At 45.0% G+C, this 24773-nt stretch overlaps 1 protein-coding gene across 3 annotated transcripts in view; it reads left to right on the top strand.

Annotated features, from left to right (window-relative positions):
- SNX19 (sorting nexin 19) overlaps positions 1–24773 on the top strand; it is a 395229-nt gene that overhangs the window by 7349 nt on the left and 363107 nt on the right. For 2 of the 3 annotated variants that reach the window (XM_081961262.1, XM_081961263.1), the window contains 3 exons: positions 327–414; positions 1092–1269; positions 4581–4710. In XM_081961262.1, the coding sequence (XP_081817388.1) occupies positions 327–414; positions 1092–1269; positions 4581–4710 (396 nt within the window). Of the gene's footprint in view, positions 1–326; positions 415–1091; positions 1270–4580; positions 4716–24773 lie in introns of all 3 variants that reach the window. The other variant, XM_081961264.1, reaches the window with a different exon arrangement.

Raw genomic sequence — 24773 nt, 5'->3', positions numbered from 1 at the left:
ATGGCTAACTGATGAGAGCTAAATAGCTTGAAATAGATCTATAGTAGTCTCCCTTTGTTTCTTTGTCGGTAAAACGTATACACAGATGCCTCCTATAGCAACCTCTGGTGGAAAAGAATTGGAGAAGCCACCACATGGCATGTTTTCTCTCACTTGTTGACAATGTATTGACATTTCTTTTTTGCAGCTGCTGATAATCACAGAACTGTTGATTGTCGAGCGGCCAGCCGTTGGAAGCAATGCATCCAGGGAAGTGTTGTAGCTCCTCAGAGAAATGCCAGATTAAATGAATGAATACTGTGTTTTTCCTGCCTCTCTTTTGACAGGTCAAAACTGAAATTTACATCTGGCAAGTTGCTAAACGTGGCCGGGACACCAGAGAAGATTTTATATTCTTTCAGGGACGGCGTGAACGTAAGTCTGTCTTCCATCTGAGAAATGTTAAAGGAAAACTTGCAAATAGTTGGCAGAAAGAAACCTTTCCCCATTTTGTTCCAATCTGTACTGACCTAGGCTTCCCCAGCAGCACGAAGCCGAGTCGTCGTCCCGATAAAACCCTTTTATTTAATTTACAGTGAATTCCTCTCCAGCAAAGTCTTTCTTCTCCCACAGCCTTTCAAGATAGTTCACAATTTCCGACCTTTAGCAGGCTTGGAGAGTGTCCAGGGCCGATATCTTTCAGAATCCACAACACTTGGCAGGAATGAACTAATGGTCTCCTGCAAACTCCCCTCCCCTTTCGCTCCTCTTTTATTTCCTCTGGGAGGGGCCATTCATCGTCCACCTCTGGCCTTACTCCCAAGTCGACCCCTGTTCTTTAGCTGTTCCCTTCGTCTGGCAACTCTGCGCATGCGCACACTGGGAACAGGCTCCAGCTGCTCATCTGCCTCACTGATATCTGACTCCAAAGGTAGCTGAAAACTGTCGGAGGTCCCTGGCCCCATCTCTGCCTCTGATGCAGAGCCCTCATTTGAGCCTTCCCCAGACTCCAAGAGTGGCCCATGTTCCTCCCCAACTTCCTCACTGTCCGAATCTGCTGCCAGATCCGCTGGCCACTGGCGAGCCACAACACAATCCTCCTCTTCTTCTAGGCCTCCGAAGTCCTCTCCCTGGCAAGAATGGAGTCCTTTATTCAAAACCAGGAGAAGTTGCTGGAGGCCATGACCAGTGAAGGCCCAGAGAGAGGGGGTGATGAAGAACCTCCTTCAGATTTGAACCCAAAGCCCGCAGAGGTGCTGCAGCAAACAGCAGAGGAAGACACACATTCTGGTACGTTCTCTCCAGCTCCAAAATTTTGCTTCCTTCTGCTCCTGTTTGCTTCATATGCTGCTTTTCCGTACGCTGTGTAGATGTTCTCCAAACTTGCTCAACCCAGGTTAGAAATTGCAAACTTCAGCTCCGTCCTTAACATCCTACTACATGTTGTTATGGGACTCGGTGGCTCAGCAGCTTAAGACGCTGAGCTTGTCAATCAGAAAGGTCGACAATTTGGCGGTTCGAATCCCTAGCGCCGCATAATGGAGTCAGGTCCCGTTACTTGTCCCAGCTTCTCCCAACCTAGCAGTTCGAAAGCATGTTAAAAAATGCAAGTAGAAAAATAGGAGCCACCTTTGGGGGGGAGGTAACAGCATTCCGTGCGCCTTTGGCGTTTAATCATGCCGGCCACGTGACCACAGAGACGTCTTTGGACAGCGCTGACTCTTCGGCTTTGAAACAGACATGAGCACCGCCCCCTAGAGTTGGGAACGACTAGCAGGCATGTGCAATAGGAACCTTTACCTTATGTGAGCAAATCCCTGAACAAAAAGTACACAGAATTACAAAACAACATGGATATATGCAAGTATGAAAATACACCTTGCTTCTCTTTGCTTGGGTAATTCCAAGAAGATGTACGAGGAGCACCTTTACCTTTACCTTACGTGTTGTTAGAGGCACAAGTTGTTACAGGGTAGGCCATGTTGCAAGGATGCCAGACCTTTGCATCCCCAAACAGCTCCTCTATGGTGAGCTGTCTCAAGGGAAGCGATCGCACGGGGGACAAAGGAAGCAATGCAAAGTCATGTATCCTTAGAAAGCCGCCTTCAAGTCCCTGGATATCGCCACCACCTCCTGGGAGATCCTGGCACAAGATCGATCGACCGACACTGATCCACCAAGGCCGCCAGACATCTGACGACGGAAGAACCACTACAGCACAAGAGAAGCGAGCACTCCGCGAAGCCAGAGCTGCAAATGCTGCAACAAAGGTGTCCACGCATGTCTGCCTGACATGTGGAAGAACATTTTGGGCTCATATAGGCCTTAGCAGCTACCTGCGGACACGTCGCGGACAGCCAGCAACCTGTTAGATGCCAAGATCCTCTTCAAACATCATCATCAGAGGCACAGGCTAAAGAAGATTGGAAACTGCAGTGCTACAGGCCCGAAAAACGCTCGGTTGGGGGAACTGAAAACTGAAGCCCACGGTGGTAAACCTTTTGCGGCCAGGCAGGACGAACTCCTTGTGGCAGCCATTTTGTCAAAGTGTACCACACATACTGACAGTTACAGATGGGTTCCATCAACCCCCCTATCATTGGACTTCACTGAAGGGGACAGCGCTGACCTATACAGATAGAATGACAGCTCATTAAAAGACACCCTTTCGCCTATCTTGTTTCCCCGAAAATAAGACCTCCCCGGATAATAAGCCCAATTGGGCTTTTGAGCGCATGCACTAAAATAAGCCCTCCCTGAAAATATTGCAAATATTGAGGTGACCCCGCTCGCCGCCTGCAGCACCTCAAAAATAATGCAACTTGCCCCCAAATTAAGGCCAACTACTTATTTCGGGAAAATATCGTATTCTGCCACGAAACGTCTTTCGTTACGAAGGCAATAAGAGGGCTTTTGAAATCGAAATGGTCTCTATTTGTCAAATCTGGAGATCGACCACAAGGTGGCAGCAGAATAGCATGAATTTGAAATAATTCCTCATGCAAATAGGGGAGGATTTAAAGCAGGTTGGGAAGTTTAAGACTGGTGGACTTCAACTCCCAGAATTCCTCAGCTGGGGAATTCTGGGAGTTGAAGTCCACCAGTCTTCAATGTCCCAAGTTTGGAGACCTCTTGATTTAAAGCAATACTGAATTAAGGGCCGGCTTGAAATCATCTATTAAGGCTGTTTTTTTCTAACCACCAAATTCTTCTTCGGAGTCGGTTCTACGATGCAAACGATTGTATGCGATGCCCAGTGCGAATATGGGCTGGGGAAAAGGTAAAGAGACATGAAATGAAGATGCTGGATAGCCATTTGTCTGAAGGGGTGTGTGTAGGGTTTCCTGCCTAAGCAGGGGGTTGGACTAGAAGACCTCCAAGGGTCCCTTCCAACTCTGTTATTCTATTCACACGAAATCCGACGTGGGTTGGGGAGGTTGTGTAAGGATTAGCTTGGGACGTCATCTCTAAAAGATGAGAAAGTGTCTCTTTATAGCAAGGCCTGGAAATCAAAGCAAGCACTTCCTGATCCTCTGAATGCCTGTGGCTTCTCACATTTCAGGGCACCGCAGTTCTTAGATAGTTCCCACATCGAAGTAACGATTAAAGCTGGAGCTACTCCGTTTGGAGATGAGCCAAGGTTGGCTGTAGGTAATCCTCAACTTAACAACTGTAATGGAGCCTGGCCGTTGCAGTCACGAATTCCGATGATAGTTATGTGAGCGGCTCATGTAATAGCCTTGCTTAATGACCTCTATCCCAGCTTTTCCTGATACGGTCATTAAGCAATGACCGTGGCAGCTACAATACTAGCACAATCAGAAGGGGGTGGGGTGGGGGGGAAGCAATGTTTGTAGGCTGAATGAGGCCTAATGTCCGGATTTGCCTTACTGTTTTGTTTTTCTTCTGCAAATAACTGCTCGATTATCCGTTTCTCCCTTGCTGATCGATTTGTTTTACTGACTTTAAGAAGGAACAGTAATCCTATGGTAATCTCGTGGCCTAATCTGCAATAAGCCAAGAAGGGTTGGCGTGTCCTTTTTTCTTTTAAGGAGGGATAAAAGCTATTTTTAGACTTTTTAAATGATGGTTATATATAACTCGAGGTGGTGAACACTCCCTCCTACCTTCCCCACAAGAACAACCTTGTGAGAAAGTTTGGGATGAGAAGGAAGGACTGGCTCAAAGTCACCTAGCCTGCTTTTGTGCCCAAGGTGGGACTAGAATTCATGGTCTCCTGGTGATCGGGCCAAAGTCACCCAGGCGTCTTCCATAACTTAAACTAGAACTCACGAGTTTCCTGTGATTGGCCCTGGGTCACCTAGCCTGTTTTAGTGCCTAAGATGGGACTAGAATTCACAGTCTCCTGATGATCGGGCCGAAGTCACCCAGGCGGCTTTCATGCCCAAAGCAGCAGGACTAGAACTCCGTCTCCTGGTTTCTAGCCTAATACCTTCCCTAGTACACCAAACTTAAGTGTATATACTTTTCATGTTGATGCGATCTCTAGTATCTCAACTAGAGTTAGGAAAAACATGACGGTACTCTTACATGAAGTAGCGAAGTTGTAGACCTGGTGTAAAATGTTCTTACGTTTGCAGGACCAGACACTTCGCTGGCAGACGTCGTTCTGGACCTCCTTTGTCTGATCATGGTGGACCAGTGGAGTTGGCTGTGGTCAGAGAACATGCAGAAGTTCCTACAGCTGCTCTTTGGGACATTGATCCAAAGGTAAAGTTGTAGTGTGCAACCAGAATTACACAATTGGAACTTGGCTCTAGAGAGGTGCCTTGTTCTTGGTGTGAGTATCAAGCAAGTTATGGCTTTGAGTTGATTCCAGAAATTGGAGGGCTCCACCAGAAAGGTTTGTTTTCTTAAATTATCACCTACCTTCCCAGATAATAAGTGCTTGGAGGTTTTCCAGAGATGGTCTTTCAATGATCTTTAGATTCTTTCTTGCGCCTCAAAGAAGTTGCAAACGAGGGCCCAAAAACACTGTTCTGTTCTGACCCAGGCTTAACAGAATCACAAAAACGGACTCATTGTCCCACAAACCCTCCCCTTTTTATTTGCTTAATGTGAATTCCTAGCATTCACATCTAGAAAAGTCCCGGGAATAAGTCTTACAAGGTTTAATTGCAACCGCAGACCTTATCAGTCCTTAGATAGTTGCCAGGCTGAGAACTTCTAGTCACAACGCTGTACAGTGAAATAACTGGCAAAGAGTCTCTGTGGGGCACAAACTCAGATAAGCAAATCTTCACAATAATAAGAACTAATTAGTGAACTCCTGCAAACACCACTCCCCTTTTGCTCCTATTTATTCCCTATTGGAAGGGCTATTCAGGGTCCACTTTTGCCCTTACTCCCGAGTCGACCCTTGTTCCTTAATTGTTCCCTTCTCCTGGCAGCTCTGCACATGCCCACATCGGGAACAGGCTCCAGCTGTTCCTCTGCCCAGCTTACCTCCAACTCCGAAGGTAGGTGATAGTCAGAACCTTCCCTAGACTCCAGGACTGGCCATGTTCCTCCCCACCCTCCTCGCTGTCCGAGTCTGCTGCCAGCTTTGATGGCAGCCCACAACACGTCCAAAATGAACTTCACCCACTTCTTGTGGCCCGCCAGCGGCCAGCAGAACTGGCAGCAAATTCGGACAGTGAGGAGGTTGGAGAGGAACATGGGCCAGTCCTGGAGTCTGGGAAAGCTCTGATGAAGGCTGTGCATCAGAGGAAGAGATGGTCCAACAGTTATCAGCTGCCTTCGGAGTCAGACATCAGTGAGGCAGACGAACAAGTGGAACCTGTTCCCAGTGTGCGCATGCGCAGAATTGCCAGACAAAGGGAACAGCTAAGGAACAAGGGTCGACTTGGGAGTAAGGCCACAGGTGGATGGGGAATGGCCCCTCCCATAGGGAGTAAAAGAGGCGCAAAAGAGGAGTGGAGTTTGCAGGAGACAATTCGTTCATTCCCGCATTCTTGCCAAGTATTGCGGCATCTGAAAGATATCGGCATGGCCACTCTCCAAGCCTGATAAAGGTCAGTAATGGTGAACTATCTTGAAAGACTGCGGGAGAGGGAAGACTTCCCTGGAGAGGAATTCACTGTAAATTAAATAAAAGGAGTTTTATCGGGATGAGGACTCAGCTTTGCGCTGCTGGGGAAGCCTCGATCAGAACCCCTTTGAAATGTGCTTAAATATCCCAACAGAAGTTTGTGTTTATGAACTGATCGGCTCAGCGGCGATGTGAACGTTGAATTTTTGCTGATGGTCTGTTCATCCTCCCCCCCTCCCCGCCTTCCTTTCCCTATAACCGACAGCCCCGAAGGACAGCTGTCTGGGGTACGAAGGACATCATATTCACAGTCTAGCCTATTTGAGCTATTTGAAGCAAAGGCTGCCAAAAAATGTTGAGGTCACGGGGAATGCTAATAGGTACGAGCCTGCTGATTTTCTTTTTAAAGCTTAACCAGGTCAGGAAGAATGAGCGGGCTTCCGAAAATGAGCTTTTAAAAAAAGGGAGCGAACAAGCGAGAAGTCGATACCCTCGGAGAGAAGATGCTTAGAGGCAGGAGGACATTTCGGGGAAATGTCAGGCCTCCCTCAAATGCTGGACTGTCACCAGCCTGGGGAAGCGCTGATAAAGACGTGTGTTTCTTTGAAGAGAGGCGGGTGACGTGGACGCGAGGCCCAACTGAGATTGCTTGCAAACATTTCCCCGTACAACGGTGCAGCTGGAGACAAAAAAAAATGGTAGTTTTGGGATCCCACTTTGGTCCAGGTTCAGCTGTTGCAGATCACAAAACCAGGAGAAGGTAGCGTGCAGAACGGAAGGGCTTAGTGTCCTACTATATAAAATAGAGTCTTTGTGGGCGCCAGAAAAACGACCTGAAAACGACCCCAAAAACTGCCAAAATGTTTTTGGGCCGTTCTCAGACCGTTTGGGGCCATTTTCAAGCCGTTTTTGGGGGTGTTTCCGGGCCTCTTCCAGGCTGTTTTTTGTTTGGTTTTTTTGGTTGCTTTTAGGCACAAAAACAGCATGAAACACCCTGGAAAATGGCCCAGAAAACGGCTTGGAAAAACAGCCTAAAATGGCCAAAAACAGGCATGTGCATGCCAGCCAAATGGTCTTTGGGTTTCTGGCACTCCGATGCGCGCAAATGCATGTACACATGTTCCAGTTTGGGCACTTGGTGCTGAAAAGGTTTGCCATCTCTGACCTATGCCCTTTCAGGTAAGGGACTGTCTAGTTTCTTCTTTAAAACCTCCAGTGATGGGAGCACCCACAACTTCTGAAGGCAACTTTCTGTTCCACTGGTTAATTTTCCTCCCTGTTAGGAAGTTCCTCCTTACTTCCAGGTTGCTTGTCGTACGTGCGATCACATTTTCACGTCGTGGGTGAACCAGTTGTTACAATATGTGACGCCCAACTCTGGTCCCTACCCTGTTTTGAAAAGGGGCTTGTTTTACTTGAGAGTAAGTGGCTTATCATTCCTTGCAAAGGCTGGGTCTTTAGAATAGAATAGAATAGAATAGAATAGAATAGAATAGAATAGAATAGAATAGCAGAGTTGGACCTCAGAGGTCTTCTAGTCCAACCCCCTGCCTAGGCAGGAAACCCTACACCACTCCGGACAAATATTTATCCAATCTGTTCTTAATAACTTCCAATGTTTACTGGAAGTAAACACTGGGATCTTACATTCCAGGTTCCCAAGGAGTACAATAGCAGAGTTGGAAGGGACCTTGGAGGTCCTCTAGTCCAACCCCCTGCCTAGGCAGGAAACCCTATACCGTTCCAGACAAATGGCTATCCAACATCTTCTTAAAGACTTCCAGTGTTGGGGCATTCACAACTTCTGGAGGCAACTTCTGTTCCACTGATTAATTGTTCTGTCAGGAAGTTTCTCCTCAGTTCTAAGTTGCTTCTCTCCTTGATTAGTTTCCCCCCATTGCTTCTTGTTCTACCCTCGGGTGCTTTGGAGAATAGTTTGACTCCCTCTCATTTGTGGCAGCCCCTGAGATGTTAGAACACTGCTGTCATGTCTCCCCTGGTCCTTCTCTTCACTAAGCAAGGATGCCCTTCACCTTAAAACCGCCCCGCCGGTGACATGGCGGCCTTACGCCTCCATTCCGTAGCCGGGAAGACCAACTGGCTGATTGAAGGCTGTTCTAAATCTCTCCCAATGATCTGATACTGTGGCAACGTCCAGAGGAGGGAGAAAGCAGATGACCGAAAAAGGCCTCGCTAGGGAAAGGAAGGCGTATCCCCTTCTCCTGTCCCCTTACGTAACACAAGAGCGATCCTTTTTTTGGTGGCTAACGATGGTAAAGAGATGGTTGGGAGAAGCCAGCCAAGAAATGAGATCATCGGCAGCTAAGAAAAGATCTTGTCAGCCTGGGTGGGCTCTCGGCTCAGTCTGTTGTAAACAATCCCTTTTGGGTCCAATCCGGACATTCTTGCTAGCAAAATGCCTGTCTTTAGAAGAGGAGCAGTGGACAGAGAGGGTCCCCAGCCCTTCCTCTCAACCCCCTCCTGAAATTTTTCTTTTGCTGTACCTCTTTGCTTTTTTGGCATGACGAGGGGAGCTATTGGTAGGGGACGCTGGGGAGATATGCGCTAAATCCGCGGGAGATGCCTGCTATTAAAAAAACCGAACTTGGGAGTAATCTCATCTCTTACATCTAACACAGCTTGGTCCTGGCTTCTGTTTGTGGGTCACGCTGGAGTTTGATGGAATGCGAGGAACGCACGTCTGTCTGGGCAACAGATTAAGATCTTTGCTGTCATTGGTGAAAAATCTAGGCCCTTTGGGGGGTCTTTTGATACTTGTTTGCTAAAGGCAAGCCAGAGCATTTCCTGGCTATTAAAGGCATCCAGAGCCCATCAGGTGAGCAAGCCGTTAGCATCCCAACCATTTCAGCCGCTCTCTGTAAGCCCTCTGAGTCAGCTGGGAGATAAAAATATAGATCCCAGCAGCCCCGAAACACGAGGTGTCTGCCATTCTTCGCGGGGTTCTGCCCTAAAACCTTCCCCTTTGGCAGAGAAGGTGGGGTTTCATGTCTTGGAGGTTTTTGAGAAGAGGGCGCTGGCCGGTCACCTTTCTAAGAAAGCTTAATTGGTATTTCTGCGAGGGCTTGGTGAGATGATCCTCGTGGGCCTTCCGACTTCTTTATTCTAGGAAATGCGGCAGCACCGAAAAAGGAAGAATAGCGATGCCCAAACCTTATTTAGAATAACAGAGTTGGAAGGGACCTTGGAGGCCTTCTAGTCCAACCCCCTGCTTAAGCAGGAAACCCTACACAACTTCAGACAAATGGTTATCCAGTCTCTTCTTTAAAACTTCCAGTGTTGGGGCATTCACAACTTCTGGAGGCAAGCTGTTCCACTGTTTAATTGTTCTCATTGTCAGGAATTTTCTCCCCAGTTCTAAGTTGCTTCTCTCCTTGATTAGTTTCCACCCATTGCTTCTTGTTCTACCCTCATGTGCTTTGGAGAATAGCTTGACTCCCTCTTCTTTGTGGCAGCCCCTGAGATATCGGAAGACTGCTATTACGTCTCCCCTAGTCCTTCTCTTCACTAGACTAGCCATGCCCAGTTCCTTCAACCTTTCTTCATATGTTTTACCCTTGAATCCCCTAATCATCTTTGTTGCTCTTCTCTGCACTCTTTCTAGAGTCTCAACATCCTTTTTACATCGTGCCAACCAAAACTGGATGCCGTATTCCAAGTGTGGCCTTACCAAGGCCTTATAAAGTGGCATTAACACTTCGCCTGATCTTGATTCTATCCTTCTGTTTATGCAGCCTAGAACTGTGTTGGCTTTTTTGGCATGTGTCTGTTGATGCCTGCACAAGGAGAAAACAATGTTGTAGTATTCTGGTCCTCGACCCAGCAAGGCAGTTTCCAATTCTAACACCAACCGTTTGATGGCAGGAAATAGGGTTGGGAGCTGAGAATCAGAGCCTTTGATTTCTTCTACAAGAGGAAAGACATCTGCCTTGCTTGGCCAGGGACTTCTCAGTCTTAGGGAGCAACTGCGGCTGAGATCTCATCCCTTAAAACATGGGCCTCCAACCTTGGCAACTTTAAGCCTGGCGGATTTTAACTCCCAGAATTGGGAGTTTGGGAAATTCTGGGAGTTGAAGTCCGCCAAGCTTAAAGTTGCCAAGGTACCCTTGCCTTAAAATAGACTTTCTGGAAGCAAAGAAAAATTCTAGACCAGCTAGATTTAATCCCATTTTTGAAGACTTTGCTCAGAGTCTCATCGATGATGGAGAATTGGGAAGGAAGGGACGAGAAGGTGGCCTTAGTTTTATGAAAATAAATGGCTTGAAAACCATTGATGTAGGCCGGGGTCGGCAACCTTAAACACTCAAAAGAGCCATTTGGACCTATTTCCCACAGAAAGGAAAACACCGGGAGGTACAAATTCCTTCCCGTGCCTGACTTCTTTTCTTAGCGGCCACAAAACTAGTATATGTAGTTGAATTAAACATTCTGTTTTCTTCTGAATGTTGACCTTAACCTTTCTTTTCTCGGATTTAACCATGCTTGTCCTATCGGGGGTTGAAAAGCTCAATAAATCATGTGCCGGCGGGTGTCACACATGGGTGGTTGTGATGCATAGTTTGAGCAACAGGGAGCCGCAGCAGGGGGATGAAAGAGCCACATGCGGCTCCAGAGCCATGGGTTGCTGAGTCCTGATTTAGGCCAATGGGTTTCCTTCTCCCCCCTCCCCATTTTTCACCTTAACCTTCTCTGTGTAGCCCTGAGAACAACAGACAAGATTGTGTCTATTGCCAGTTCCAAGTCGGAGAAGAAGAAGTAGATGTAGCTACATCCACAAAGGTCTAGAGAACTTATCATCCTTTGGCAGGAGGTGGTGTGCAATATGCAAAAGATGTTGGTTTTGGGAGAGAACTTGGAGAGAAATCCTCTTTTTTCCTCTTTTCTTGAGCAACACATTCCCAGAGACGCTTCAATCGTTTCCAGAATTAAAAGTAGACAGCTCTTTCTTCCTCTTTGTAAATGAATCGGTCTCATACATTTAACACATTAACGGAAGGGACCTTATAGGTCATCTAGACCAGCCCCCCACTCAAGCAGGAGACCCTACACCATTTCTGACAGAGGGCAGTCCAGTCTCTTCTTGAAAGTCTCAAGTGATGAAGCTCCCACAACTTCCGAAGGCAACTTCTGTTCCATGGGTTGATTGTTCTCACTGTCAGAAAATTCCTCCTTATTTCTAGGTTGAATATCTCATTGATCAGTTTCCGTCCATTGTTCCTTCCCTGGCCTTCGGGTGCCTTGGAAAACAGCTTGACCCCCCCCCCTCCTCTCTGTGGCAGCCCCTCAAATATTGGTAGACTGCTATGATGTCTCCCCTGGTCCTTCTCTTCACTAGACTTACTGTACCCAGTTCCTGTTCCTCCTCATTTTGCCAATTTCTTTTGGCTTTGGTTTATAATAATAATAATAATAATAATAATAATAATAATAATAATAAATTTAAATTTATTAGCCGCTCCCTTTCCAGACAGGACTCGGGGCGGCGTACAATGGAGTTTATGTTTGCAAACGAGAAGCAATTGGCCTACCTTTGCATTAATATTGATACTTGTAGCTCTCTGAAACCAAGTCAGATAAATAAGTTAATAAAACAAAACAAAGGGGGAAAACACACCCTTTTCTTTCTTAAGCAGGCTACATCCGTCTTTCCCAGCCTAGAGTTCTATAAGCTTCACTACACTCCCCATCAATCTTAGTCAGAGGTGGTAGTCAGCCGGTGCTGTCCGGTTCGGGCGAACCAGTAGGGGCGGCTCCAGGAGGCTCCACCCATTCGCCTCGACATAATGCGCGAGAACTTCGCACGCGCAGAAGGAAGCACCCACGCGCTCACATTTGCAAACCAGTAGGGTAGGTAAGTGAATCCCACCGCTGTTCTTCGTCAACAAGGCTAAGAATGATGGGGACCGTAGTCCGGCATATCTGGGTGGTGCCAGTGTGGGCAGGAAGAGACTTGGATCTAGTTCTGAGCTATTCCAGTTTGGGCTGCGCTTTTTAATAAGCGACGCCGCTTGCGCCTGTTCCCCTTCCCTGGGCTTCCCGAGCGACATCTGAGATCCTGGAACTATGCAAACTGTTAATCCAGAGATAAAGAGAATATGTCTGGATGCATCCGAGCTGTCTGCACTTCGAAATCTGAGCAGGGTTCAAGCAGAGAAGCCTCTTCAACAGGGAGGGGAGGGCAGGGCAGGAATGGGCGCTTCGGAAGGGTGCGTTTTTTAAAGGGGTCTTAGCCCCATTTCCAAACAGGATTTAAAATAAACCAGAAACATCCTTAACGTGAGATAGGACACTGAGCCCCGTTTAATCCAGGGGCTGCTGAATCGGCTCTTGCTTGCTTTCTCCCAAACCATATGATGTAACGTGGACGCATAGCTTTGGAGACAAAGTTGTCATTTTTGGCTGCCACGCAGTAGTGGCCGGCTCCCTCCTCCTCCTCACTCCCCACCCCACCCCCAACAGCAGTAAAACAGCTCTGGGTATTGCATAGCCTGCTCCCTGCCTCCCGTCATCCATGACCACATCATCTTTTTATAGACCCACTTGTAAAAATTATCATTTTCACCCTTATGATACCAATCAGTGGGGAAAAAATAATAATTTACAATGGAGCTGGTTCATTCAGCAAAATACGTAAGATTAGAACATAATAATAGAATAGAATAGAATAGAATAGAATAGAATAGAATAGAATAGAATAGAATAGAATATGGGATATAGAATAGGGCAGAGTAGAATAGAATAGAATAGAATAGGATAAAATAGAATAGAATATGGGATATAGAATAGGGTAGAGTAGAATAGAATAGAATAGAATAGAATAGAATAGAATAGAATAGAATAGAATAGAATAGAATATGGGATATAGAATAGGGTAGAGTAGAATAGAATAGAATAGAATAGAATAGAATTCTTTATTGGCCAAATGTATTGGACACACAAGGAATTTCTTTTTGGTGCAGATGCTCTCAGTGTACATAAAAGAAAATATATGTTCGTCACGAATCATAAGGTACAACACTTAATGATAGTCACAGGGTACAAATAAGCAATCAGGAAACCGTCAATATCAATAAAAATCATAAGGATACAAGCAGCAAAGTTATAGACATACAGTCATAAGTGGGAGGAGATGGGTGATAGGAACGATGAGAAGATTAACAGTAATAGGAATGCAGCCTTAATAAATAGTTTGACAGTGTTGAGGGAATTATTTAGTTAGCAGAGTGATGGCGTTCAGGAAAAAACTGTTGTGTCTAGTTGTTCTGGTGTGCGGTGCACTATAGCATCGTTTTGAGGTTAGGAGTTGAAATAATTTATGTCCAGGATGTGAGGGGTCTGTAGATATTTTCACGGCTTTCTTGTTGACTCGTGCCAGTGTGCAGGTCCTCAATGGAAGGCAAGTTGGTAGCAATTTTTTTTTCTGCCGTTCTAATTATCAGTTGAAGTCCGTGTCTGTCTTGTTGGGTTGCAGAGCCAAACCAGACAGTTATAGAGGTGCAGATGACAGACTCAACAAGTCCTCTGTAGAACAGAATCAGCAGCTCCTTGGGCAGTTTGAGCTTCCTGAGTTGGCGCAGAAAGAACGTTCATAAACCTCCCACCCAAAAAGTTCTACTTCAGATTGCCCATCCCGAAGCTCTCTCTCTCTCTCTCTCTCTCTCTCTCTCTCTCTCTCAGGGCACAGGACTAATGTACCAGGGAGAGCAATTTTAGCAATTGTTACCCAACCTTCCAATTTGTGTAGCCGTATGTCATCCCTGACATCTTTTTATAAAGAGCAGCATCTGAGCTGGGGTCCATCATGCGGTGCCCGTCGGCCACTGAGAAAATATGACCCCCTTCCCAAATAGAATTTAGGCTGCTGAGCACTGTTCCTGAAACTTAACTTCTCTTGCAGTTTTAGGGGAATTGGGAAACTGCTATTTCCAAGTCGGCAGATGATATTTGCCGTTGTAACCTCTTCACGCTTCAGGAGGGGGAAGTTGACATTTTAGATCTCCACGGTTCGTAAAAGAAAGGAAGAAAATTGCCCAGGCTTAGGGGAAGAGAAAACTGGGTTTAGCACCCTGCGGTTTTAACAGCGGTGTGTAGAAATTTGTGCTTGCAGACACCAGAGGGCACCACTCGTCCTGCTGTAAATCAGAACGAGCTGGCAGGTGTAAGAGCAGAGAGAGAATTTAAGCACAGATGTAGCCCTGGAGTGAGCTGCAACTGGTCTATTCCATCAGCTAAATTTCTTCCAGGAAAAAAAGAAGAAAAATGCCTCTCTCTTTTCTAGCTCTGCCCAAACTCGTTTTCAGCACAGGAATTTGCAGTCGAACTATAGTTTCTCGTATTTAGAGAGGTTGGGAAGAACCCATGGAACAAATACCGAAGTTTCTTGATAGCCTACAGTTCCCAACCTTGCTCATTTTAAAATGTGTGGATTTCATGCTGAGTTCTGGAAGTTTACACAATTTAAAATAGCCAAGATTGGGAAAATATTGTCCTACAGGTTATATGAGCCAGGATGGCGCAGTGGTTTGAGTGCAGTACTGCAAGCTACTTCTGCTCACTGCCGCTGACTGCAGTTTGGCAGTTCGCATCTCACCAGGCTCAAGGTTGACTCGCCCTTCCATCCTTCCGAGGTGGGTAAAATGAGGACCCAGATTGTTGGGGGCAAGAGGCTGACTCTAAACCGCTTAGAGAGGGCTGTAAAGCACTGTGAAGCGGTATATACGTCTTAAGTGCTATTGCTATTGCTTTACTAACAGTATGTCATGATGCTTTGATGGTTTACTCTCCAACATGGAGCCATGTTCGTGGTGCAGTGGTTTAGAATGCAGTATTGCAGGCTAATCTGCTCACTGTAAGGAGTTCGATCCTGACCAGCTTAAGTTTGACTCAGCCTTCCATCCTTCCGAGGTGGGTAAAATGAGGAGCCAGATTGTTGGGGGCAAGAGGCTGACTCTGTAAACCGCTTAGAGAGGGCTGTAAAGCAGTATATAAGTTTAAGTGCTATTGCTACATAAAAAGTAGGAATTCATTTTGTTACGTTGCATGGCAGGTTAATGAAATGGGAAATTTGGGACAGGGGCAGAGAATTCCATTTGCACATTGGCTTCATGAAAATAATATCTTAGAACAGGGGTGTCCAATCTTGGCGATTTTTAAGACCTATGGACTTCAACTCCCAGAATTCTTGGCAACTTTAAGACTTGCACAGTTGAAGTCCACGAGGCTTAAAGTTGTCAGTCTTCGACACCCTGGTCTTAGAAAGTTGCTTTCACCATCTTGCGGAAAAGAACTTTGCAACTTTAAGGCCTGAGGACTTAAAACTCCCAGAATTCTTGGCTTGTGGAGTTGCAGTCCACAAATCTTAAAAGTTGCCAAGCACAGACAGCTCTATCTTAAAAGAGTATTGCTCTCACCATCTTACTGAAAAAAAAAATAGGAAGATATATTTGTAATTCAAAGGCAGATTGGGTTCTTGGTTATGCCAGATTGCCGATCTCGTGCCGTTATAACAATGATGCTTAAGGAACTCTTCTAGATCTGGTTCTAGATACAGTAGAACCTCTGGTCACGGAAACTTCTGACTACAACCAATTTTTTTGGGGGGGGGGGGGTAAGTGCCAAATTTCCTGTTGTTTGTTTACAAACAACAGCAACCCACGTGTTAACTGCTGCATTAATTTTGCATTCATTTGGTTAGTTTCGGGTCACAACCAAATCAGGTTGCGGCCAAAGTTATGGAACGAATTATAGTCGTGACCAGAGGTTCTACTAGACATAGAAGTGTCCCAGGCGGACGTGTTTCAGCACCTTGTGATGTGATAAACATGTGATTTATTTATTGTACGCCGCCCCGAGTCCCTTCGTGGAGAGGGAGCGGCTAACAAGTCTAATAAATAATAAAATAATAATAATAATAACCTTCAGAGAGAGCCCTGGGCTGGAAAAAGATGTGTCCTTACCAACCTAAGATGCGACAGGCAGGGATTGTTTCTCGATACGGCCACTGGAGCAGGAAATAAAATAGTTTCAGGGTTAGAGCTCTGCAAGGCAAAATGTGAAAAGGAACATTATATCTGACATAGAAACCCAGTCTGTGAGCCAAGACAGACGATTCCTAAGGAGATTTGCTGCTTTCAAGGAGAAACGTACAGTTCCAGGACTTGGCTCAAATACGCCTTGCAGGTGGAAAACGTTAGGCCGATTGATCCAACAGCCTTCAGATCGAACGTAGACTTAATAAATCGGTCCAATTTACTTGCTCCTAATAATTAAGTGGATTGCTACAAGGGGAAGTGGGTCAGGTTACGTTGTCATTTCATAGGGTAATTTTTATTAGATTATAGGCCCACATTCTGCAGATAATTGGCAGGAAACCGAGAACCATTTGTTGGAGACTATTGCTTGATGCTAAGGTAGATATTCTAATACACAATCGCACAGAGCTGGGACTTTCCAGAAGGAAGGAAAGAAGGGTTAGAAAACAATTGAAGGTTGGGGATTTAGGCAGGGTGATAGAGAGGGGAGCACAGCTGTTTCTGGGCTGGGGGTGTGTGCTCGTGGTCCTTGGGTAGCCTGCCAGAAGTGCACTCCAGAAGTTGTAAAAGAGACCAGGCCTATAGCCAAGTTAGACTTGATTTCACTCAACTTAAAAAGAGTTGCAGAATAGTAATGTCTGTAATATCTACTCCTTTTAAGGTAAAGGTAAAGGTTCCCCTCGCACATATGTGCTAGTCGTTCCCGACTCTAGGGGGCAGTGCTCATTTCCATTTCAAAGCCGAAGAGCCAGCGCTGTCCAAAGATGTCTCCGTGGTCATGTGGCTGGCATGACTAAACGCCGAAGGCGCACGGAACGCTGTTACCTTCCCACCAAAGGTGGTTCCTATTTTTCTACTTGCATTTATTTTACGTGCTTTCGAACGGCTAGGTTGGCAGAAGCTGGGACAAGTAACGGGAGCTCACTCCGTTACGTGGTGCTAGGGATTCGAATTGCTGAACTGCCAACCTTTCTGATCAAGAAGCTCAGCATCTTAACCACCTGGTCTCCTTTTACATGTTTTAATTTCTGGAATTGATTGGGAGCTCATTGCAACATTAGTTGGCTGATGCATGCGAACCCAAGTTCTCAAATTGCGCCTTTTGGTTTTGACCTACTGTAAGTGGTGCCGTAGGCTCTCCTATAATTCCAACTACATCCCAAAAATATAGCAAAGGGGAACTAAATACCTGCTTTCCAAGATGGCTAGCAAAAGCCAAACATCTGCCCTATTTGATGTAGTCCTTCTAGTGTATGGTCCCTGTGCAAGATTACAGTTGAGATTCTACAATTGATAGTTGCATTTAGCTGGCTGCCACAAAGAAGAAAGGATGAACCTATTTCCCAATGCACCTGAGGACAAGACAAGAAACAATGGATGAAAACTAATCAAGGCGAGAAGCAACCTGGACTTAAGGAATCAAGGAGAGAAGCAACCTGGAATTAAGGAGAAACTTCCTAACAGTGAGAACAATTAACCAGTAGTACAACTTGCCTCCAGGAGTTGTACTTTTAAGAAGAGATTGGAAAGCCACTTGTCTGGAATGGTATAAGGTTTTCTGCTTGAGCAAGGGGTTGGACTAGAAAACTTCCAAGCTCCCTTCCAACTCTGTTTATTCAGAAATTCTAATATTAGAATTTTGTTCTAGCAATACTTTGTTTTCCTATTAAGAACCCATTAGCTACAACATTCAATGAAGGCTATATAAAGAGGAGCAAAGAGATGGGATGGGGAGAATTACTCTTGTCTTTTTCATCTCTTGCTTTTTCATTTATTTTTCTTAATCACCACTTTTTCTCTGTCATGTTTCTTTTTCAGAAAGGCTGGGTTAAAACCAGTAAAATAGGCACGCCAGATTTCTAGACCTTCTGATAGATAATTTACTGTAGAAACATTCAGGAGCCATGATGAAAGAATTCCAGAGACTGCTGTACTCAAAATCAGTCTTTACAGTGAATTCCCAATTCATATTCTTGCAGTTCTTTTTCCCTTCCCAAAAATCATCTGGTTTTTGACCATGGACAAATCTGACAGCAAGAAGAATTGTAGTTGTTGCTCCTAGGTTTCTTTTTGTTTTTTGCACAGTTGATATTGTGAAGGCACCAGAGCAAAAGCATAGGGTTTAAATCACACATAATGTTCGCAGAGATAACCTTGCCACAACCTCAGCTTTGTGTCACGTTCTCCTAATCTCACCTGTGCACAGATGAAACTAGCTCCATAGAAGGAACGTCTCTCAAATGTATTGGCCATTCACACTTACCTCATTATTCTTCTGCTCAAGATGCTCAGGCCAGCTTCTCAATCTTGAACCAAGCTTGTCTTGTCCAGGCAAGTAAAAAGGAATAGAATAGAATTCTTTATTGGCCAAGTGTGATTGGACACACAAGGAATTTGTCTTTGGTGCATGCGCTCTCGGTGTACATAAGAAGAATAAAATACATTCATCAAGTATAAAAAGAAACAACACTTAGTAATAGTCAAGGTTACTAATAAGGTATCAAATCATACTAGGAAACAAACAAAATAATGTAAATTGAAAGATACAAGCAACATAGTTATGGTCATAAGTGGGAAGAGATAGATACTAGGAAGGAAGAAAAGAATAATAGTAATACAGTCTTAGTAAATTATTTGTCATTGTTATGGGAATTAATTGTTACACAGAGTGATGGCATTTGGGAAAAAACTTGTGTCTAGTTGTTCTGGTGTGCAGTGCCCTATAGCGTCGTTTTGAGGACAGAAGTTGAAACAATTTATGTCCAGGATATGAGAGGTCTGTTATTATTTTCACAGCCCTCTTTTTGACTCTTGCAGTGTGCAGGTCCTCAATGGAAGGCAGGTTGGTAGTAATTGGTTTTTTCTGCAGTTCTAATTATCCTCTAAAGTCTGTGTCTGTGTCTGTCTGTCTTGTTGAGTTGCAGAATCAAACCAGACAGTTATGGAGGTGCAGATGACAGACTCAACAATTCCTCTGTAGAACAGGATCAGCAGCTCCTTGGGCTCGTTGTGCTTTTTTGACACATGTTTTTGATGCTAGGTGTCCATTTTAAGTCTTGAGATGGGATAGAACCTAGAAACTTGAAGGTCTCTACTGTTGATACTGTGTTGTCTGGTATTGTAAGAGGTGGTAGCATAGGTGGGTTTGTTCTAAAATCCACCATTATTTCTACGATTTTGAGCGTATTTAACTCAAGATTGTTCTGGCTGCACCAGCAGGCCAGCTATTGGGCCTCCCGTCTGTCTGCAGGTGCATCGTTGTCTTGAATGAGACCAATCACCGTTGCAACATCTGCAAACTTCCAATTTGCAAGCTTTCATCTGCAAAGTATTTTAAGAAAGTCCCCATTTGCACTCTGATCCAGGCGACTTTGAGGATACAGATAAAACCCCAAATGGCCTCAATGATTCTCAAACAACCAAGATGACTTCAAAGACTACAAAGCCTTCCATTCCCCACCAGTTAAGTTGGAACTGAAGAAGTTTCTTGGACGAGAAGCGAAATGTTTTCAAAAGAAAGAAAACCAATAAAGCCCAGTTGCCTTTTCAAAAAGCAGCTTTTGGCACAACCACGACCTGCATGATTAAGAAGCTCCATAGACCTCCTGGCATTTTCATCAGTCATTAGATGTTGGGTTGGACACCCCACCACTCCAAGTCCCACCCCTCCCCAGCTACCCCATTCAATCCCTTTCCTTTGCAGCTGTTCATTCCCAGCACCTCCGTAATCCGTTCTTTGGCCTTGCCACAATGGAGGTCATTTCCCACCGAGGTGAAGTCACCGAGGACAATTAAGCTCCCAGTTACCACGGCAACTCCTGCATCGCCATGGCCGCTACTCCACCCTGTCCAATTGCAACCCCCCCCCTCCTCCCCAACTCTTTGCCCCAGGCCTTAGATTGCTTGGACGTGGGGTGGGGGGCGGGGGGGGAGAGAGACTGGTGAGTCTAGTTAAAGCCAAGTTGGGTGGCCGGTTTAATTAGCTCTCAACCCAGGAGCCTTCAGCAGAGGAAGGCAGGGTCGGTAGCCTGCTGGTACGTGTTGAATGAGAATATGAGTGGGAAGATTTCACACCGAAAGCAGAGGGGAAACGAGATGGCGTCTCCATGTTGAACGGTCTGACCTTCTGCATGCTTGCTCTGAAAATCTCACTCCCCAAGGAAAGTTAACGTCCATTTAAGGATTTGCAGTCTATGAAGCAAAATGGGGGGGGGGGGGAATATGCAGGTAATCCTCGTGTGAAGTATTGGCACCGTTTTATAAGGCCAGAGTAAGAGCACACCTGGAATACTGCGATCAATTTTGGTCACCATACTTCAGAAAAGATGTTGAGACTTTTGGGGGGGGGGGAAGTGCAGAGAAGAGCAACTAAGATGATGAAAGGACTAAACAATACGAAGAACTGCTGCAGGATTTGGGTTTGGTCTAAAGCAGGGGTGTCCAAACTTGGGAACTTTAAGACTTGTGGACTTCAACTCCCAGAATTCCCCAGCCAGCATGTCTGGCTGGGGAATTCTGGGAGTTGAAGTCCACAAGTCTTAAAGTTCCCAAGTTTGGACACCCCTGGTCTAAAGAAAAGAAGAATTAGGGGTGATATGGTAGCAGTATTCCAGTATTTGAGGGGCTGCCACAAAGAAGAGGGGGGTTCAAATTATTCTCCAAAGCACCAGAGGGCAGGACACAAGAAACAATGGATGGAAATTAATCAAAGAGAGAAGCAAACTGGAATTAAGAAGAAACTTCCTAACGGTGAGGACAGTTAATTGCTTGCCTCCAGAAATCGTGGGTGCTTCATCACTGGAGGCATTTAAGAAGAGACTAGACAGTCAATTATCTAAAATGGTATAGGTTCTCTTGCTTGATCAGGGGGGCTGGACTAGAGGACCTCCAAGGTCCCTTCCAGCTCTATTCTATTCCTCGACTTATGACCACAATTGAGCCCAACATTTCAGTTGCTGAGACATTTGTTTTGTGGGTTTTGCCCCATTTTGTGCTACTGCAGTTGTTTAGGTAACATGGTTGTTTAAATGAATCTGGCGACTTGTAGCCTTAGGCCAAAGGGACTGCGTCTACTGATCCTTGTTTACCATCCTGTTTGGAACCGGAGTTTTCATAGAAGGTCTTCTCCAAAGCCAGAATTGCATGGACGAGGGCCGTTGGCCTGTCCTTCTGAGCACCAGAAGATTAAGGGAAGGGCAATGGAGGTGAAGCATCTGAACTTTGGACACCTTGTGTTCGAATTCCTACATTGTTGGCATCTCCGGCTACATCCCCCAAGACCATAATCCAAGGACGTCACTGCTGAAGTTCCTCCAGGTCAGCCTGGCCTCTGTGCAGTGCCAGATGTAACCTGTCCATTGTTATGGCCAAAGCTTTCTGTCTTCATTCCAGAAGTTCTCATGTTCTGGGCAGGGAGGTCTTCTCTGCAGAACATCTGCCTTGGCTCCCTTCTTCAGCTTGACGTGATATGACGGATGGCCCGCATCACCTTGGCAGGTGCGCAGCAATCGATAGCCAGAGGTGCTTCTCCTTGCCACAGATGGGGGTGGGTTGTGAAACCATAGTAAAAAGGAAGAGCTTTATTAAAGACAGATGAGTAGCCCCACATGTAAACAGTTGCTGAGGTTTATCTGCCCGCCTCCCCTTAAATCATTTCTGTAAGAAGTTCCAAGACCAGAGATATCTTCTTTCCAATACAAGCCTTTTGGCTCTTCCCATGTTTAGCTCAGATGCAAAGAGACCTCGATTATGAGTGGGCTGTCTGCAATCCTGGTGGGGGGAGGAAAGGGGGGAAATCCTTCAAGCCAGCTGACCGCTATTTGCCGTGATGCTACTTTCGTAACAGATAAATCAATTAAATGTAAAATAAACACAGCTAGAATAGTATGCGTACATTGCTCCTTAAAACGTTCGTTGCAGGCTTTGGTTAGATTGATATTTTAAAGGCATTGTTTAAATTTTTAAGGAGACTAAACCACGATGAACTGGGTATGTCTAAGCCAGCGGTTCTCAACCTTCCCAATGCCGTTTAATACAGTTCCTCGTGTTGTGACCCTCTACCATAAAATTATTTTCGTTGCTACTTCTGAACTGTAATTTTGCAATTTTCCGATGGTCTTAGGCGGCCCCTGTGAAAGGGTCGTTCGACCCCCAAAAGGGTCGCGACCCACAGGTTGAGAACCGCTGGTCTAAGCTAACAAAGGGAAGGACCAGGAGTAACATCATAGCAGTCTTGCAATATTTGAGGGGCTGCCATACGGAGATGGGGGCCAACCTATTCTCCAAAGCACCTGATGGTAGAACAAGAAGCAATGGATGGAAACTAATCAAGGAGAGAGCCAACCTGGAATTAAGAAAAAAACTTCCTAACAGTGAGAACAATTAAACAATAGAATGACTTGCCTTCAGAAGTGGTAGGGGCTCCATCACTGGAGGCTTTTAAGAAGAGACTGGAAAGCCACTTGCCTGGAATGGTATCAGCAGGGGGTTGGACTAGAATAAGAAGAAATTTCCTGACAGTGAGAATGGAAGGATTTCAAGTGCTTCAAGGGCCCTCTAAAAGGATACAAAGGACCAGCTGCCTGCAAGGAGTATAAATCCTTCCATTCCCCACCATCCAGTCAGAACTGAAGAATCTTGGATGAGAAGCAAAATGTCTTCAAAAAAACAAACACACACAAAAGTCCAGTCTCCTGAAATAGCACCCTTGGGCCATCCAGTCTTAACCAGAAACTGGTTACTTAGTCAGAGAAATGAACAATGGCTTTGTCCTCTTACAAAAAAATTAAGTAAACATAAAAAATTTCACAGATCACCATGAGTTTTTTCTGCCACACTAGAGGCCAATTAACTTTGCAGACTAATTCACCCCAAAGAGAAGGTCCTTTTACAGACTCCTTTGCTACAAATTTGCAGAGAGGAACCGTTCAATGCTGCAATGGGATGTCAAATGTTTTCGGGACGAAGAGGCCATGCTTTTGCGTTACAGATTAACAGAATTGGAAGGGATCTTGTAGGTCATCTAGTCCAACCCCCCTTGCCCAAGCTGGAGATCCTACACCATTTCCGACAGATGGAAGAGTCCAGTCTCTTCCTGAAAGCTTCCAGTGATGAAGCTCCCACAACTTGCGAAGGAAATTTCTGTTCCATTGGCTGATTGCTCTCACTTTTGGAAAAATTCTCCTTATTTCCAGGTTGAATCTCTCCTGGATCAGTTTCCACCCAGAAAAAAAAACTTTGGTTTTAAAAACCCAGGGATTTCAATTAGAAAACAGAGTTGGAAGGGACCTTAGAGATCTTGTAATTCAAATCCCTTGCTCGAAGAAAGAGACTCTACATCCTTCTGGACAAATGGTTGGTCAGTCTCTTCTTGAAAACCTCCAATATTGGAACATCCATAATTTGGGGAGGGAAATTATTCATTCCACTGATTAATTGTTCCCCATTATTCTGTCAGAGCCGAAGAAGCTTCTTGGATGAGAAGCAAAACGTCTTCAAAAGGAAAAAAAAACCGAAGTCCAATTGCCTCTTTAAAAAGCACCTTTGGGACAACCATGACTGAGAAATCTCTACAGATTTAGGTCTGGTTGGTTCTGACCTTCTTGTGCTTTTCATTTTGATCTGAACCAAATTAATGAGTGGTCCTTTAATTTATTGGAAACACTCCTTGACCCATGCGAAAAGTCTTCAAGACATACAAATGCCTGCCATTAAAAAAAAAAAAAATCCATAAACTATTAAAGGTATGTTATGTTAAAATAAAACCCAAGTTTCAATATCCGTCAAGTAGGAGCTTAAGGAAAGTTCTACTGATAGACGTAAGCCAAGGAATCTAAAAGCTTTTTAAAGCTATCCAAACAATGTGAACTCCTAACAGTCTTCGTAAGATGACGGGGTTATGGCTAAATAGGTGCTGTTTTGTTACCTTGCCCTCGTACGCCCTCCTGCTTTGCTAAATATGGCGAGAGAGTCTAATGAGCAGAAGCCATCCCTCTGCCCTGGGCTCTCGTTTTAAGTTTGCTTATTATAAATTGGATCCGTTGTTATGAAGTCGGTGCTCTGCGGAACAGTTGCAAACAAATCTGAGTTACATAACCTTGGAGAGAGCTGAGGACGGGTGAGAAAGTCACTGGATCACACACTGAAGCAGAAAAGTTTACAATGCAGCCAAGAACTTGGATTTGGGATGATAAAACTGGGGGATTTTCTTCTGCATTTTTGAATATTTTTCAGAGTATAAGACACACTCCCTCCCCCGAAAAAAATGGTTTTTTTTAAAAAAATAGTTTTTATTAAACATTTTAATCTTTAAAAAAATAATTTGTTCATATCACCATTATATTTACATTATGGTCAATACTTTAAGTTTGATAGAAATTAGTAACTTTGGTTCATTTTTATTCAGTATTAGTTTAGAAAAAGCAAAAAAAAAAAAAAAGACTTCTATTTCCTGTTTTGGCTTTTGTTTTCTAGCCACTTATACATTCTATTCCATATTTTATAATAATCCGATTCTTCTCTTTCTTTTTACTCCATGGTCATTTTGTCCATCTCTGCACATTCGACTCAAATGTGCGGGGGATGAAAATTGTAACCCTGCCGCCTGGAACGGAGGCTGAAAACGGACTGCGGAGTCCAAAAATGGGATGTGCAGAGGCGGCAATAGGCTATGGTGATCCCTGCAGCCTGAAACA

The sequence above is a fragment of the Natrix helvetica genome (genome assembly GCF_964273705.1).
Source record: "Natrix helvetica genome assembly, chromosome: 8".
Taxonomy (NCBI): Eukaryota; Metazoa; Chordata; class Lepidosauria; order Squamata; family Natricidae; genus Natrix; species Natrix helvetica.
The sequence above is the reverse complement of the archived record's forward strand: the minus strand, read 5'-3'. Positions and strand labels throughout refer to the sequence as shown.